Raw genomic sequence first — 17937 nt, forward strand, 5'->3', positions numbered from 1 at the left:
TGCAGTTTGCTAATACCTGGGAGGCTGTGGCTTGTGGGAAAACAGAAGATCAACTTATTGTAACTGAACAAGCACGCAAATACATGAACACCTTTTCTACCAGAACATTAGTCATGTAATCTTTTCCATCTAAGCATTAAGAAGTTTTGAAACACATATTGTTGAGTCATGATCAGCATTTCTTCTTATAAAGTTTCCATTGATGGATGTAGGGCAATGTTGTATTACAATAATTCAGAATGGCGCAAATTTCATTCTTCACTAAGCACATTTCTGTTGTTCGTCAGGCTAGAGAGGTTGTATGTCACCAGCCAAAAAGACAAGTATCACAATTACCTACAAGATGCTTGAAGTTACAACAATAACTCCTTGTATTTAAAGAAGGGTTGAATAAATATTTTCAGTTGTGGGCAGCAGACTGGAACATATCAGTATTTCTTTTGTATTGGGTGGCGGAAAAGCAATTAGTCTTTGGAAGTACTTCAAGACTGATGTAATTTAAACGTGTAAGTTAATAAATTAAACGAAATGCACTGTTGACAAAATAGAGGTATAGCATTACTACAAACCAAATTAGATGAAAAAAATCAAGCTTTTGAAGACATAAAATTGACAGGGTTTGAAGTATTGTTTTTGTTTGTTTTTTTTGGGACTTGTTTTGAGCCATATATATTATATATACATATATATAATATGTATGTGCATGTGTGTTTTTGTGTGTAGCTTGGATAATACTGATACTGTATGTAAAAAAAAAAAAAGTTTTATGTATGAAAATGTATATTTTATCCAGTAAGTTAATTTTGTAAATGCCAAATGGATAATGTGTTGTGCTGCTAAAGACTTTAGCATGTAGACATGCTGCATGAAATGGGCAGTAGAGTTATCACAGAAAATGGTATTAGCTGATCAACAATGCACTGGTAGCCGGTATTTTTTTAAACCTAGCATTTACAAATACAAACCTTTGGGAAGTGAAATGTTTTGTCTTATTATGACAAAATGAATATGATGCACCTTTTGTATTTTGGGAGAACACTGATACATTCACTAATTTTTTTACTTTTGTCCCATTCATTTCATATTTAATTCAAGGCACTCTGGCCCAGATATATTTTCAATTCACTGAACAACTCATGCAAGAAGTCTTGGTTTCATTCTATTGCTATATCAAATGCATCTGATATACATGTACTGAACACTTGATTTTAAAACAAAAATAGCTGATTTTCAAAATGTACTACCTTAGTATCAGTTTGGTGCAAATCACCTGCACCAACATTTTGATTACTATTGTATATCCACTGCCATGTACAGATAATAAAAGTGTGTTTTTTTACTTAAAAGATTTGCTTCATTTTATTTTAGAAATAATTATTATGTTAATGTTGCACAAACTGTAACTTCTAAATTGAATTGCTTTTATACGTATGCACCCTAACATGGATGAAGACCATTATTATTTGCAGTCTCTCCCTTTTGGGTTTTTTTTGTATACCGTTAGGAACAAGCTAGTACTGTATCACCATTGATTTTTCCAATACTAAAAATTTTAAGGATGAGTTTACATAATTTTGGTATAATGTTGCAAAAAACATCTGCAACATAATTACAAAATAATGATAGAGAAATCTTTAGAAATAGAGTATATTACATAAGTCAGTGCTTACCAAATTATTTGCCCATGTGACCTCATTTTAACACTTGAAAATTAACATAACCCCAGATGCTAACAAAAAATATAATGGCAATATAGCAGTATTGTAATATTCAGTATATAATTATTAAAGTTCATGTATTATAGATCATTATATGTCATGTAAATATGAAAATTTGTGTTTTAAAGTACTGTGTAAAAATATCATTATTTCATGTATTAATATAAGTTTTAGCCAAGTTCTTCATATTCTCGGGTGTTATGATCCCAGCTGATATTACAACTGGACAAGCCTGATCCTAGGTGGAACCTGGCTTGATAGATCCTAACTTTTATTTTTTTTAGATACGTGGAGATTGGCTACTGAACAGACTCATAGCAGTCAGCTGATGAACTTTTTAACAAAAGAATAAAACATTTATTTAATGAGAAAAGATGAACTATACATTATTCCTTTACCCATAATGATACCTTTACAGATATATACAGATTTGTAAGGATAATACAAGTTATAAAAGCTATCTTATACTCTAATGTTCACAGTAAGTACACAGTCCATGTAAACCAATAGGTGACCTGTGGTCAGACACAGCACATGCTGAACCCAAGTGACAGATGCCACCCCAGACATGCTACAGATCTCTCACCAACTGCATCCCCCATGCCTCGCAAACGCTTGTTATACCGTGAGCCAACCAAGTCTCACTGAACTTTGTCTTTTACATGAGGCTTTCCAATCTCCACTCTCCAAGCACTCATTGTGGAATCTTCATCCAAACTGACACTTTCAGACGCCTTCCGCAAGGGTCCGCCTCCAGGGTTTTGAACTCTCCTTCTGATGTTCCTCTTCCCTGGGTCACTACATGCATCCAAGCTTTCTTCCATGCACACTTTCTCACTGATTCAGCCGTCAACAGTACATTGCTTCATATGCTTATAGCAGAGTTACAGACCTTCACCCACCTCTTTGGGCCTTCTGACTTCTCACGAGTCTGTCGCTTTGAATCTACTTCCTACAGCTTTCGTCTCTTGAAGCGTGGAGCCTTCCTCTGCCCCTCACTCTTAACTTCACTTAACCGGACCTTTTCCAGGTTCCTGTCCTTCCTTTGACTAGAAGGTCTTCTTGGGACTTGCTCCTGTTCCACTCCCCTGGATTTTGGGGACTTTCTTGTTTAGTTTGGAACCTGCTATCTTTCCCTTTTCACGTCCTGCTTGTCCTGGCATCTTCTTCCAAATGCACTCAAACTGCTGCTTTTTCTCTTTGTGGGTGGGTGGGTCTCCCTCTCTGGACCTCTGTTGCTAGGCAACAGCAGTTTTTTTCTACTCTTGTGTTTGCTTTAGTTTCTCCTCAAGAGTAGTAAAACTCATTAGAATTGCAGATGTACATACAGCTTTAGACCTGCTGTCTCCATGAAAAATGAAACTAGATCCCAGGTTTCATCTTTTAAGGTGAAACTAAAACTCAACTTGACCTTTTAACACACAAATACAGAAATAAAAATTAAACATAAACTTTAAAGCTAAAACACATTACTGACACCCACCAATACAAATATAACTTACTTAAACTGTGCCTGTTTCCTAACACTGGTGACAGAAGGCTCTTCTCCCTGACCCAGGATGGCCACACATGAACTCTGCTGCACATTGCCCCTATGAAGATGGTAGTTGTTAACCCCAGGAGAAGCCCTGCTGGTTCTGCCCTGCTTAGTGCAAATACGGCACTGCCCACTTCTCATTCGAGGTTTGTAGCTTACACATGATGTTTTTGAAGCCTCCTAGTACAGAGTGACCACATGTTGGCACACAACCTGCTTGTTGACTCTCCATACTCCTCTCAGCGCACTCTGGATGATGACAGCAGTTCTTGTGCCTCTCCACCAGCGACCATGGCACCTGATGAGGCTGCGGCAACTGGGGAGATGTCAGGTGTGGTGCTGGCCACTCCCTCCCAGGCTTGGCAGTGGTCAGCACAGGCTCCGCTGGCCTGAGGACGACTGCCAAGGACCTCAAGGCCAACAAGACAGCAGAGTCAGCAAGCTGTCTCCAGTGCCAGAGAGCGGGGGACCACCTAGATGTAGTACTCACAAATGTAGATTAAAGGCACCATGAGCACAAGAGGGACAGGTCACAGGTGATTCTATGTTCATTTCTGTTTATATATATACTGGTCTGGGACTGAAGGCCAAAAATGTTTATGTAAATAGTATGGAAGTGTCACGAGGAGGTAAATTTTGTTTTTCTCATCATGGCCTGTGTACACATTACCTTTTTATTTTATTGACAGAGAACGCCAGTATGTAATGCTGGATGTAAGTGGCTCTGAACGTTATTGCACAGGCATTGAGTATTCTTGTGTTCAAATGAATTTGTCTTCAGACATCCGGGATAGAGGCGGCAGCCCTGGCATGAGTTTGAAGCTGATCTTTGATAGCCTAGCTGAAGGAGCGTTGGGTCAAGGCGTCCCTGATGTCCCTTTCTCCCTGGAGGTTACCGAGGTCTGGCTTCATGGCCTCAGCATTCTCCTCACCGTGATCATCTTTAGACTCTGCTGGACTCATCATCTTTGGCCTGTGCAGCTGCATCAAGATCCTCTTCCTCTAGTGGGTCCCCCCTTGCCAGTAGCAGATTGTGGGGAGCGCAGCATGCACCCACTATCAGTGACACCCGCTCTGGAGTGTATTCTAGTTCTCCCTCTGAACAGTCCACGCATGGAATCGCATCTTGAGAAGACCGATGGTCCTCACTATCACTGCCCTTGTAGAGGCTTGACTTGTATTGTAATGCTTCTCTGCCTCTGTTCTTGGGTGGGTCATGAACCACCTCTTCAACAGATATGCCTTGTCACCCAGCAGCCAGCCATCCAATCGGGCTGGAGCACTGAAGAGCTTTAGCACCTGAGAGTGACTGAGGATGCACACATCATAGAAGCTACCAGGGTACTTTGCACAGAATTGCAGAATCAGCATCCTGTGGTCACACACTATCTGCATGCTCATGGAGTGGAATCCCTTTCTGTTGACAAAGGCACCCGGCTGACCTGCTGGTGCCTTGATGGCCACGTGTGTGCAGTCGATGGTACCCCGGACATGGGGGAACCCAGCAATCGCTGCAAAACCTCTGGCTCGCTCAGCCTGGCTGGCCTCATCTGTACGGTAAAGAATAAAGGTCAGTGCCCGCCTGAACAGAGCTTCTGTCACCAGCTTGACCCAACTGTGGACAGTTGATTGGGAGACTCCAAACAAATCTCCCACTGACCTCTGGAAAGAGCCAGAAGCATAGAAGCTGAGGGCCACTCTGACCTTCAGAGCCACTGGCCTGGGGTGTCCACCCACACATTCAGAGCTGATCTCAGGCCCAATCATCCGGCAAACGGAGATCACGGTCTCCCTTAAGAGGCGGAACCTTTTTCAGCGTTGCACCTCAGACATATTGAGGTAGCTGGCAGAAGGATAGTGGCATCTTCTGCAGACCTTTCTGCCTTGGACTTCCTGCTGGCCCTGCGCCTCTTGTGCCTGCGCCTCTCCTTCCACAGGTCTCTCCACTAGAAACTGCAGCGGGACATCTGGCCTCCTCCCCCACATCTGTTCCTCTCTTCCTCCTCAGAGCAGGTGCCACCAGCAAAGAACACAATCCCCATTCCCAGGGTAAGGGAAGGCTGTCTGATACCTGGAAGGCTCCACATGGTCTGAATCCTCCGGGGGCCTGGCAGGCAGCAATGAGTTTTGAAACGAGGGCTAGAAATGCTCAGAATGAAGCCCCGAACAGATGAAGCTGCTGAGCACCAATAAGCAACCAGCTGCAAACTACCTCCAAAACTCCTCACTACTCACACTGGCAATGCTGCTGATCTTTTTTATCCCGCCTCTGGATGAGGTTTGTGAAAATGTCGGCTGGCTGCCTGCCCGTTTTGCCCATGCGATGAGCAGAAAACTGCACTGGCAAGAAAAAAGTCACAATCAATTGCATTAGTTAGGGCCCTAAGTGACCTGTTAATGGCGGGCACCACTCCAGGATCTGCGTACGCCCACCGAGCAAAATATCACATGAGTGCACGATGATGTCAGGACATTCACTCGATGAGATCGTGTGCTATTTGACTCCCGATTGGGTCGGGTACGCACCCGCCCATGGGAAGAAAGATTCTGTCCAGTGTGTTTATTTTTCCCAAAAACTACTGATAAAATTGGTACTATGAGAGATTATTACTACAGAGGTGAAGTCTGAAGACATAGTGAAACAATGGGAATTTACATTCAAACGGGAAAATATGGATAAAGAAGAGAAAGCTGTATGCAAAGGAAGGCATTTTAAGATCTAACAAGTGTGAAAAGGCTTCAACATCTGAGCCTCAAGCTGCTTTCTATAAAGAACTGAAATTAAGAAAACACTTTGAATTCGACTGTTTTGGGGTATTGTGTGTTACTTTGCCAGGTCTTTTAAAATCTATGTCTTACTGTTAACTTAACGAAAGTGTAACTGGGAGTTAGATTAACTAGGGGATTTAGAAGTTATCATAGTAGTAATTTGTAGATCTATGTATGTACATAAAATCATTTCTTCTATTAATAAAGGTTTAATTTAGTTTTGCAAGAAACCTATAAGACTCGGTGGTCTTATTACTACTGAATTTAAGGCACGCATCGCAAAAGTTATACAAATTGCAAAACAGTTGTGGCAGTTGTTTCAAGTTTCTCTTTGGGATTTGAGCAGCTCAGCATTTACCATCAGCTGTTCCAAAACAGTAACAGAAAAGGTCAATGAGGGTAAGGCTGTTGATGTGGTGTACATGGACTTTTAAAAGGCATTTGATACAGTGCCACACTATGGACTTGTGAGAAAAGTTATAGTTCAAGGAATAAAAGTAGCAATGTGGGTACAAAATTGGCTGAGTAACAGTTAACACAGAGTAATGGTCAATGGATACTTTTCGGGCTGGAGGAAGGTTTGTCGTGGAGTTCCCCAGAGGTCGGTATTGGGACCCTTGCTTTTCCTGATATATATTAATGATCCAGGTTTTAATGTGCAGGGGACAATTTCAAAGTTTGCGGATGATACTAAGCTTGGGAGTGTTGTAAACTGCGAGGAAGACAGTGTAGAACTTCAAAAGGACATAGACAAGTTGGTGAAGTGGGCAGATGGGTGGCAGATGAAGTTCAATGCAGAGAAATGTGAGGTGATGCATTTTGGAAGGAAGAACATGGAGAGACAATATACAATAAGAGGTACAATTCTTAAGGGTGTGCAGGAGCAGAAAACCTGGGGATATATGTGCATCGATCATTGAAGGTGGCAGGACTGGTGGAGAGAGCAGTTTATAAAGCATATAGTATCCTGGGGTTTACTAATAGGGGCATAGAGTGCAAGAGCAAGGAGGTTATGCTCAATTTATAGAAGACACTCATTAGACCTCAGCTGGAATATTGTGTACAGTTCTGGGTGCCACATTATAGGAAGTAAACACAATGGAGAGAGTGCAGAAGAGGTTTACAAGAATGGTTCCAGGGATCAGAAATTTCAGTTACGAAGATAGATTAGAGAGGTTGGGACTGTTCTCCTTGGAGAGATGAAGGCTGAGAGGAGATTTGATAGAGAAGTTCAAAGTCATGAAGGGGCTAGACAGAGTAGATAGGGAGAAGCTGTTCCCGCTGGTTAAAGGATTAAGAACGAGAGGGCACCGATTTAAATTGATTTGCAAAAGGATCAAATGTGACATGAGAAAAAACTTTTTCATATGAGTGGTTCGGGTCTGGAATGCACTGCCTGGAAGTGTGGTGGAGGCAGGTTCAATCAAGGCATTCAAGAGGGCATTAGATGATTATTTGAATAAAAACAAAGGGCAGGGGTGCGGGGAAAAGGCAGGGCAATGGCATTAGGTCATAATGCTCATTCGGAGAGCTGGATGCCGATATGATGGGCCGAATGGCTTCCTTCTGTGCCATTAAAATTCTGTGATTCTGTCCTTCTGTGAAGTACATGAAATAATGTTTTTACAAAGTACTTAACACAGATTTTCTTATTTATATGGTGTGCAAATTTACTGCACTCTAAGTGTTATTTTCTTCTTGCTCTTAGCAAGTTTAATGTCCTTGGTTGTTTATTGCTTTTCTTGTTATATATAAATGACTTGTAGTTGGCTAAGGGGAGGCCAATTTTGAAGTTTGTGAATGATACAAAATTGGCAATGTAGTAAATATTGAGCAAGGTAGAATTAGGAGGTCATTTGTTGAAATGGCAACTGCAATTTAAAGCAGATCAGTGTGAGGTGATGCACTTTAGGAGAAACAACATGGAGAGGCTACAATCTAAATGGCACTACTTTGAAGGAGTGCAAGAGCAAGAGCACTCCCTGGGAGGAAGGGGTGGCAAAGGTTGTATATTCACAAATCTTTGAAGGTGACAGGACAAGTTGAAAAGGTTGTTAAGAAAGCGTATGTAATACTTGTAAGTCAATTTGTAAATTGAGGCATTAAATACGAAAATATAAAGCTCATCCTAAACCCTTACAAATTTGCTTAGGCCTTCAATGGGAGTATTGTGTGCAATTCTGGACACCACATTTTAGGAATGATGTCATGTCCCTGGTATAAGATTTGATCGGGGTGACATTAAACTCCTGCCTTTCACGGCATCCTTGTTCGCGTTTTTACTTACTCGCGCTTTGTACTTTGTGTGTTGCACTGCCCATTGCGTGAGCAATGTTCGCTTATCTGTGTTTGAAATGTCCGAACCGCTGCAATGATTCTTTGACAAGTACACCCTTTGAGCACAGCTTGAGTGTGGGATCAGTTAATTTACCCTAAGCTATCAGTTTCATCATTAATTAATTTTACTAAAGATTTTTGAAAGCTGAGGCAGAATATACTCTTGAAAATTTAACACTGTTATACGTGACCTCTGGGGCAGAATTTTCTGCCGGTTGGGCGGGCGGGCCTGACCCGATCCCTGCCGGAGAAGCGGGTCCCACCCTCATTTTACGTGGGAGGGCCAATTAAGGCTCGCCCAGTGTGACGTCCGGCGGGAAGCGCTATGCGCTTCCTGTGCCGGGGGGGGGGGGGATTTCCCCAAATGTGAAAGTGAGCTCTTCCGTGCATGCACATGAAAAAGCGCACATCTTCCTGAGGCTAAGTGCTGCCTCAGGGAGATCGCTGACAGTTTTAAAAAGATTAAATCTAGAGAAAAAAAAATTTCCCTAACATGTACCCCTTATGTGACAATGTCTCATGAGATGGGCGTGTTCATAATTAACATAATAACTTTATTAAAAATTTTAAAACCCTGCATGAAACCTCATCCTGCCGGTGGATGAGGTTTCATGTTTTATGTTTGCCGCTGGGGCTCCTGGCCTGCTCACCTCCTCTCCTCAAAACGGTCAGGATCCATATGTCCCAGAGGAGGTGGAGAGAAAGCCAGCTTCATTGTTACTGTCAGCTTCTATAATGTGCTTCTTGTGACAGATGTAAGCATAGTGGCTCAGGCAGTAGCAATTAAAGCTGTGCATTGGATTTTAGTGGACTGCAGAACAGTTGGATGACTGTGTTCGTTGTACAATCCCCTTGCTAAAGCTGGTCATGGAGCAGTCACTGGTGGAGGCGCTCACAGCCCCTTGCAATGTCACCATCCTGGTTTGGGCCAGTCTCCCCCATGGGTCAAGCTAACAGTGCAGCCTTGCAGTGCAGGTTAGGAGAATGCCTGTGCCTGAGCTGAGAGCACAGCATGCTGCTAATTAGCTGCTGCTAATAAGTCAGGTGGAGTGGGTGGAGCTGGGTGGGGTTTCAGGCAGTCATGCAGTGCACTAATCTCTGGCCATCCAAGTGGTGGCCAGCGCTCTCTGGGATGTGTTAAGGAGCCTCCAGACTTAACCAGGACAGGTTCTTAGTACACCCAAGCTAACCCACATGTCTCTGTCTTTCATCCTGCAGGGCGTGTGCATCAGGATCCTGGTGAACTAGCTGTATGCCTTGTGGCTTACAGAGAGCAAAGACGACAGAGAAGAGAGCGATGAAGGCCCCTGGCTGCGCAGAGGGAGGAGCAGCACCCTCTGGAAGAAGGGGAGGCTGGGGCTCCCGCACATGCCACCCAAGAGCCACAGTGAGCCATTGCTGGTAGGCGCCTTGCTAGACCCAGAGTCTATAGATGCCGACTTTCATTCCTGTAGATGACCGAGAACCAGTGACACCGAAGACTGCACATGTCTAGGGAACTGGTTGGTCACATCTGCCAGCTGCTGCAGGATTTGGTACTATGGGGACATGGACTATCAGCGGCTGTGAAAGTGACTGCGGCGCTCAATTTCTACACCAGTGGCTCCTTTCAGGGCTCCACAGGTGACCTCTGTGGGATCTCACAAGCCTCCACCCACAAAAGCATCCATGAGGTCACAGATGCCACCTTTGCGAGGGCACACAACTTTGTGCATTTCGTCCAGGACCTGGAGAGCCAGGATGCAAGAGCGATTGGATTTGCCCAGATCTCAGGTTTCCCACAGGCGCAGGGTGTCATCGACTACATTCACGTGGCGCTCAGATCTCCGTGGCAACAAGCGGTTCACCACATTAACTGAAAGGGATTCCATTTGCTGAATGTGCAGCTGGTGTGCGACCACCACAAACACATCCTGCAGGTCTGCGCACAGTTTCCAGGGAGTGTCCACGACTCCTACATCCTCAGTCGGTCAGAGATCTCTGATGTCTTTTAGGGTCCAGAGAATCTGCAGGGTTATCTTCTTGGGGATAAAGGCTACACAGAGGCTGTGGCTGATGACACCCATGCGGCGGCCTCAGACTGCAGCAGAGCAACGGTATAATGAGGCTCATGCTGCAGCTTGCAACTTGGTGGAGCAAACAATCGGGATGCTGAAAATGAGGTTCCGGTGCCTGGACTGGTCTGGTGGAGCCCTGCAATACAGGCCACAGAGGGTGTCTCACATCATCATCATTGCCTGTGCCCTTTACAACTTGGCGCTGCAATGTGGAGAGGAACTGGCTGAGGAGGAGATGGGGGAGCTGGAGGTCTCCTCCATTGAGGAAGACATCGATGGGGATCAGGTTGAGGAAGTCATCGAAGGCGACGATGACGGCGATAAGGCCCTCGCACTGGCTAGACAAGGCAGGCGTGCATGGGAGGCTCTCATAGCTGCTAAATTTGTGGAGGATGATGATGACGAGATGCAGTGAGGAGATACCATAAATTGCTTCTGTGAACATTTGACTCGAGTCTGGCAGTGCACATACCCTCTGTGATAATGCTCCTTTCATGGATACGCAGTGAAGGCCTTAATAGTCACTCCAGGAGGATGATGACGACATGCAGGACACCCCATAGGTCTTCACATAGCCTCTGAGAATGTCTGACTCCTGAGTGACCAAGGGCAGCTCGCTTGTGCTCTGTGATCAGCATCACATCATAGAGATGCAGCCATGAAACGTTAAAGCACCTGATCATCTGTCCACCTTCAGCACCCAACCCCTTCAGGAACACAGCATCACTGGCCACAGATTCTGCAGAGATGGGGGCCAGCCCCACCTTAAAGGTGCTGAGAGCACACAGAGAGAATGATGGAACTCTGTGACGCTTGCCCACGACATTCTGGTAGCAACGACAAGCACCATCAAGGTGCAGGCATCAGTAATGTGTCCAGTGAGTGTGAAGCTGGACCATCACTTTGTTCTGAAGGCTGCACAAAGGACTGAGACACCTGCCTTTATCTTGTGCAGAAAGATTTCACATCTGAGTGACATGAACACTGTTCATCGGAACAAGGAGCCATAGGCAGGGAGACATTCTTGGGAGTTTATTTACAATAGCGAACATTTTGAACAGGTGATTAACATTTGTGCCCAGGCTGTGCAACTGCATCTTCCTAACCTTCCTAACCCCTGGTGCTCCCCCAACATCCATAGTGGAGGTGGAGACAGCCTGCTGACTGCTGCACCCTGTTGACAGGCGTGCTCTAGAGGGCCGAGGCCTACTTTCGGGGTCCTACTGTGTGGCGGTGGCACCATCCTCGGCCTGTGAAGCTGGAGTTGCAGAGGTCACAGGAAGAGGGGATTCGGATAGGCTGGACACTCCCCAAGTCACCTGGGTGGATGGCCCTGGGGTGTGCACTTGCTGATCCTCCTCCCTATGGGTGCCCAAGGGCCCCTGGCTCACTCCTTGAGGAGAAGGGGAAGCTGGAGTGAGATCAAGCTGCCCTACACCCCTCTCACGTACACACTGTTTGAGGCCAAATATGGTGACAGTGATCGAGTTCAGCCCATGCAGCAGGGCAGGAGGGAGGACCAAGGTCTCCATGGTGGCCGCCATCCTACCAGTGGTGACCACGGTGTGGCATGCTGGCGCTATCACCTCAGCCTGAAGGCGGATGGACTCCTCTATCGTGCCTTGCAATCTGAAGAGTGCAGTGGACATCCCTTCCTGATGTTCCTGAGCTTGCAGCTTCAGCAACTGAGACATCTGACTCTGACTCAGCAAATTTCTGGCCTCCAGCAGTCCCCCAAGTGCCGGGGACCTGGGAAGTCTCTGCCATTGTCTGCTATGGATCAGACAGTGCGATGTGCTCAGCAGCTTGTGATCCTAAGGCTACTGTAAAGCTAAGTCCCATCGAGGGGTGTGTCTCTGCACTGGTGGAGGGTGTGGGTGAGCGCTGTGACGGGACTTCAAGGAGGGTGCCTTCATATTCCTCTTCAGAGGTTTCTTCAGGGCTTAACTGGCAGCCCTGGGTCATGGACTCTGTTGGCTGTTTCCCAGATGTGCCTGCAAAAGAAAGGGGAGATAATTAGTACATGTCAGTGGCCTGTGAACCAGGATACATCACTCACAGCATGGTTGTCTGATGGATGTTGCACTGCTGGATCCTTACTTGGTAGAGCAGCGCTGACTTCACTGTCAGCACAGGAATAGTCCAGATCCTCGCTGGCCAGCTGGATGGCCCTGTTTTCAAAGTCCGTGAGGACCTTGATTTCAGGCATTCCTCCACCAATGTGACCTCCCCCTCTTGTGTGTCAGCTTGTCCTGCATGAATAGAGATGGATGGAGTGTAAGCAGGACGCCTGCCAGGCCAGAATGATAAGAATGCTTTGCACCTATGGGTGATGAGTGGTCCCATGGATGGGATGAGGACAATGGTGGTGTGTGTGTGTGAGAGAATGAATGGTGATGTGTCTTGAACTGATAGTGAGTGAGGGCCCTGTGGATGTGTGATGGGTTTGTGAGTGTGAGAGTTGAGAGTGATGAGAAGAGTGACTTACCTTTGTGGAATGAAGATCATCATTCATCCTCTTGTGGCACTGGGTGACTGTACTCTTTTGCAGGGCAGTGGCACTGACCATCACCTCCCAAGCTGGATTGGTGATGTTGCTGCCCATCCTGCAGCCAGATTGGAGGTAGAGGACATCACAGCGGGACTCCACTGCATCCAAAAGGCGCTTGAGGGACGCATCATTGAACCTGGGGTCTGCAGTCTTCTTGCCTTTCAAGACCATGTCTTCCGTGGAGCAGCTCTGGCCTGGAAGCACTGAGAGGTATGCACACGGCTGCACTTTAAATATGGCACCCGACGTGATGAAGCAGTGAGGTGATGGCGTGGTGGGTGAATGAGAGCCCGCCTGCCATGGAAATGGTGTGCATAATTAACATGGCGGGTTTGGGATGATACAGCGTGAGAAGCCACCATTGCAGCCGGCGGGTAAAACATCATTTTACTCGTCTGCTACTACACTTAGTGCAAATCTGGGACGATTCCGCCCTCTATTTCTGGACATCCTCAAAAAGTCTACCAATAACGAAATGGTAACCACCATTGCATTCTCAGGATGTCTTTCACCCCCAGGCATGCCTGTTTTCTTTGACTGGCTATCTATCAACTGTTTCCTGTGAAATGTCAATGGCATTGTACCTATGGCTTTGCTTACTATCTCTATCCAGCCCTAGTGACATGTTGCTTCTCATAAACAAAACAAATGAACGCCTATCACTGTGTTATCCCACTTCTGACACTGCGGGGAGATTTGATGGGGGTGGGGTGGGGGTTGGGGGGTGGTTGGGGTGGTAATAGTTTACTCAAAAGACTTGAGGAGTAACAAGTTATTTAGCTTAAATGTTTAAAGTGGTCTATTGAGAACCAACAGTTCAAATACACAATCAGAGCAGACAAAGTAGGCACGTGACCCATGATAGATGAGGTTTGCTGCTCCCAGGCAGATGGACTGAACAGCCTAGTCTCTGTAGCCAGTACTAACGATCTCTTCCATGCCTTATTCGCTACACTCATGCTTTTTCCATCTTGATGGTCAGTTTATGTACTTTATTTTTAAGGGCTGGTGGGTAGCTAATGCCAATAACTCGTCCAATTACATCTTCCTACATGATTGCTGATGACACAAAACTAGTTGAGAACATGAGTTGTGAGGAAGATGCAAAGAAGCTTCAAGGAGATTTAGATAAGCTAAGTAAGCGAGCAAGAACATGGCAGATGAAATAGCATGTGGAAAAATGTGAATTTATCTGCTTTGGTAGGAAAAACAGAAACACAACATATTTCTTAAACATTGAGGGATTGGGAAGTGTTGATGTCCAAAGCACCTTTTTTTTATTCATTCCCAGGATGTGGGCTTCGCTGGCTGGGTCAGCTTTTATTGCCCATCCCTAGTTGCCTAGGTATCTTTGTTCATGAGTCACTGAAAGCTAACATGCAGGTGCAACAAGCAATTAGGAAGGCAAATAGTATGTTAGCCATTATTGCAAGGGTGTTTGAGTACAGGAGTAAGGAAGTCTTGTTGCAGTTATAAGAACCTTGGTGAGACGACACCTGGAGTATTGTAAACAGTTTTGGTCTCCTTACTAAGGAAGGATATACTGGCCATAGAGGGAGTGCAGTGAAGGTTCACCAGACTGATTCCTGGGATGGTGTGATTCTCCTATGGTGAAAAGATGGGATGTCGGACTAAATCGGTCGGCTCTTTTAAAGAGCTAGGAAAGGGGTGGTGGCTGAATGGCCCCCTTCTTTGCTGTAGGATCCTATGATTCTCTGAAAATGAGCATTATTGCAGGCAGGTCCAAATTGGTCAGTGAACAAAGTCTTACAAAAGGTTTCATCCAACAGAACACCTATTTGCTGCCATAAAAATAACTTAAAAGTGCGAATAATATTGTTCTAAAATCTGAAAATATTCCTGTTAGAGGGGAAATAATGCCAGGATATTAGCAGTCATTCTAAATTGTAATTCCTTATTCAGTCAAAACAACAGGAATATTATATAAAAGCAAAATACTGTGGATGCTGGAAACCTGAAACAAAAACAGAAAATGCTAGAAAAACACAGCAGGTCTGACAGCACCTGTGGAGAGAGAAAAACAAAGTTAACGTTTCCAGTCTGTATGGCCCTACTTCAGAGCTGAAGAGAAGTGATGACATCTATACTGTTTAAGGGGGGTGAAGCTGGATAGAAGGCCAGCGATAGGTGAGGATAAAGGAGGGATTGACAAAGATGTCATGAACTAAAGGATAAAGGGATTGTTAAAGGTAGTGATTAATGCTAAAAGAAAAGGTGCTAATAGTGGCTTAAAGGTAAGAAAGCAGAATGTGAATATAGCAGCACAAGGTTAGCAGTGTGTGAAATAACAACATGGAACAAGTGACAAGTGGCCCTGAGGGGGATGGGGTGGGGGGTAGGGGGTGGTGGTGGGGGAAAAAAAGGATAGAAAAGGGGATAAAAAAGGGGATAAAACTACAGATAAATGAATAAAAATAAAACAAGTGGATAAAAAGTAAAAATGAATGTAGAAGAAAGGGGGTAAAAAAGGGGGTGAGGATGGAGGAGAGAGCTCATGGTCTGAAATTGTTGAACTCATTGTTAAGTCTGGAAGGCTGTAAGGTGCCTAATCGGAAAATGAGGTGCTGTTCCTTCAGTTTGAATGTTATATACTTCTGGGCCTCAGCTGTTGTAATCAGTCATTAAGATGTTTTGAGTATTGTGGTTTTTTTCCCGTTAAATCTGCTCATAGAATTACATTTTTTCTCTTAATTATCAATGAATTATTTTTGTTTGGGATGCAGAACAATGGGGAAAATGGGCAATTGTGCTTATGAAGCACAAGTTCCAATTTTGATCACTGGTAGTCTTTAAACCAACTTGAATCCACATTTAAATGCTTACAAAAACATTACTAAAATAATACATGCTATTAAAAGATGGTGGACTTACCAATACTTAGGGTACGCAACATTTTCTAAACTTGGTTTTGCTTTAAGGGAACCTCCCTACATTTCACCATTCTCTTCAACCATGATGACCAATGTGCACAGTTTGTAAGATTCTCAGCTCTCTGGAAAGATCTTTGTTTCTAATATCTCTCCCATTGTCATAGGAATGGGCGGGAAGGAGTTGCCCTGGGAGTCCTCAAAACTGACAGCAGACCTCATGAAGACTCATGACATCAGGCCAAATATGGACAAGGAAACTTCATCAATGACCAATGACCTTCCCTCCATCATAAGTTCAGAAGTAAGAACGTTTGCTGATGATTGTACAATGTTCAGTACCAGTCACAACTCCTCAGATACTGAAGCACTCCATGTCCATACGCAGAAAGAGCTGGATAATATTCTGGCATGGGCTAAGAGGCAAGCGACATTTGCACCACACAAGTGTCAGGCAATGACAATCTCCAACGAGAGAATCTAACCATCGCCCTTGACATTCAATGGCATTACCATCACTGAATCCCCCACTATCAACGTCCTGAGGGTTACCATTGACCAGAAACTGAACTGGTCCAGCCATAAAAATACAATGGCTACAGAATTTTGAAACTACTAATTCATCAACTCCCCAAAGCCATCATGTTATTTGAGTCAGTAAAGGGGAAAGGACAAGGGAGTGGGACAAATTGGATTTCTCTTTCAGAAAGCAGGCACAGGTACAATGGGCCGAATAGCCACATATTGTGCTGTATGATTTTATGATTCAATCCAGTCTTATAAGGTTTGTCTGGCACTATACAATGATTATTTTGTGCTCTATGAATGACTGCACTGTTAATTAGATATGATGCAGCCACCTCAGCAGATAATCTCAATACAAATATTTTAAAATAAAAGAACCAGAACCATATCAATACATTCACTTAATGTTTTCATTGTTATACACCTGAAGCTAGATAGTGTTTTCATTTGAAAACATAACAAAAGTTGCCATGATGGGATTCCATCACATTTATAATTGCCATTTTAAAATTATGTTTAACATTGCTAACTAGAAGGACATAAGAGCTAGTTGAACATTGACATTTTTCCATGTAGTTTGGCCTGTGTCCTGCCTGTTTCTATTTAACCCATTTTCTCTTGCTATTTCTACCACCTCCTATTTTCTTGTCTTGTGTTGTCATCAGTGTCTGAATAGCACAAGTCAAATACTCATTGACAACGAGCTAAAATTGGAATGGTTACTGCACTAAAAGTACAGATTACTTTCAAAGTACCATTATTTTAACTTATTGTCAGAGAGTGATGCTTAAGAAGTAATGATCCTTTAATCCATATTATTGCGATTAAAATGAATCATTCTAAAGAGGTAGCCCACTATGGTATTTGTTAACACTTTAATTGTGGAAGGTGTAAAACAGATATTGCAGATTTCTGATGCAATACAAACTTGCTGATGCATTTAAAAATTAAGCTTGTTTAAATATGATACCATCTATTTAATGAAGATTTTTAAAAGTCTATTTTAAGGTTTTCAAACATGTGGAGACATTCCAGTGTAATTAACTATCTAGACATCAGAATCCAGTTATCAGAATGCAAACATTCCACTTAGTTCACATAGTTATTTTGCAAGATGTTCTGTCAGAAATTTAGTTAGTTTACCCAAAGAAAACATTGATTAGAAAAGGTTGATGGTCTAGTGGGTAAAAAATGATTAACTGTTGTGGTACTGAGCCACAAAGATCAGAAGCTTCTGGGTTTGATTCTCAGTCTATGCTGAAGTAGCTCATTCAGTAGCATGCTACAATGTACCTCAATACTTTTAGGAAAGAGGAAAATTTTGCCAGAATTCCTGTCACTGAAATTTAGTGATTCCCCACTGGAAAGAGTATAAGAGGTAGAATACCTGTGGATCATCTTCCAATCGTCCCACAGTAACTTCAGTGGAAGACAGCGGGCTGGTGCAACTACTAGGCAGTCACCTAGAGCAGCAAAAACCTGAATGAACTATTCATGAAACTACATAAAAAAACAAACAGGCTTCAGCATTGGACATGAAAGGTCTAGATCTGCT

The 17937-nt window shown here is 44.0% G+C and overlaps 1 protein-coding gene across 6 annotated transcripts in view; it reads left to right on the forward strand.

Annotated features, from left to right (window-relative positions):
• The window catches only part of myb (v-myb avian myeloblastosis viral oncogene homolog), a 37997-nt gene extending 36658 nt beyond the window's left edge, over positions 1–1339 (forward strand). For all 6 annotated transcript variants that reach the window (XM_041188884.1, XM_041188883.1, XM_041188887.1 and 3 more), the window contains one exon: positions 6–1339. Coding sequence is in view for 5 of the 6 variants with exons in the window: in XM_041188883.1 (XP_041044817.1) it covers positions 6–119 (114 nt within the window). In the remaining variant the exon portion in view is untranslated. The remainder of the gene's footprint in view (positions 1–5) is intronic.
• The last annotated feature ends 16598 nt before the right edge of the window (positions 1340–17937 follow it).

Source organism: Carcharodon carcharias, chromosome 5, assembly GCF_017639515.1.
Source record: "Carcharodon carcharias isolate sCarCar2 chromosome 5, sCarCar2.pri, whole genome shotgun sequence".
In the NCBI taxonomy this organism is placed as follows: domain Eukaryota; kingdom Metazoa; phylum Chordata; class Chondrichthyes; order Lamniformes; family Lamnidae; genus Carcharodon; species Carcharodon carcharias.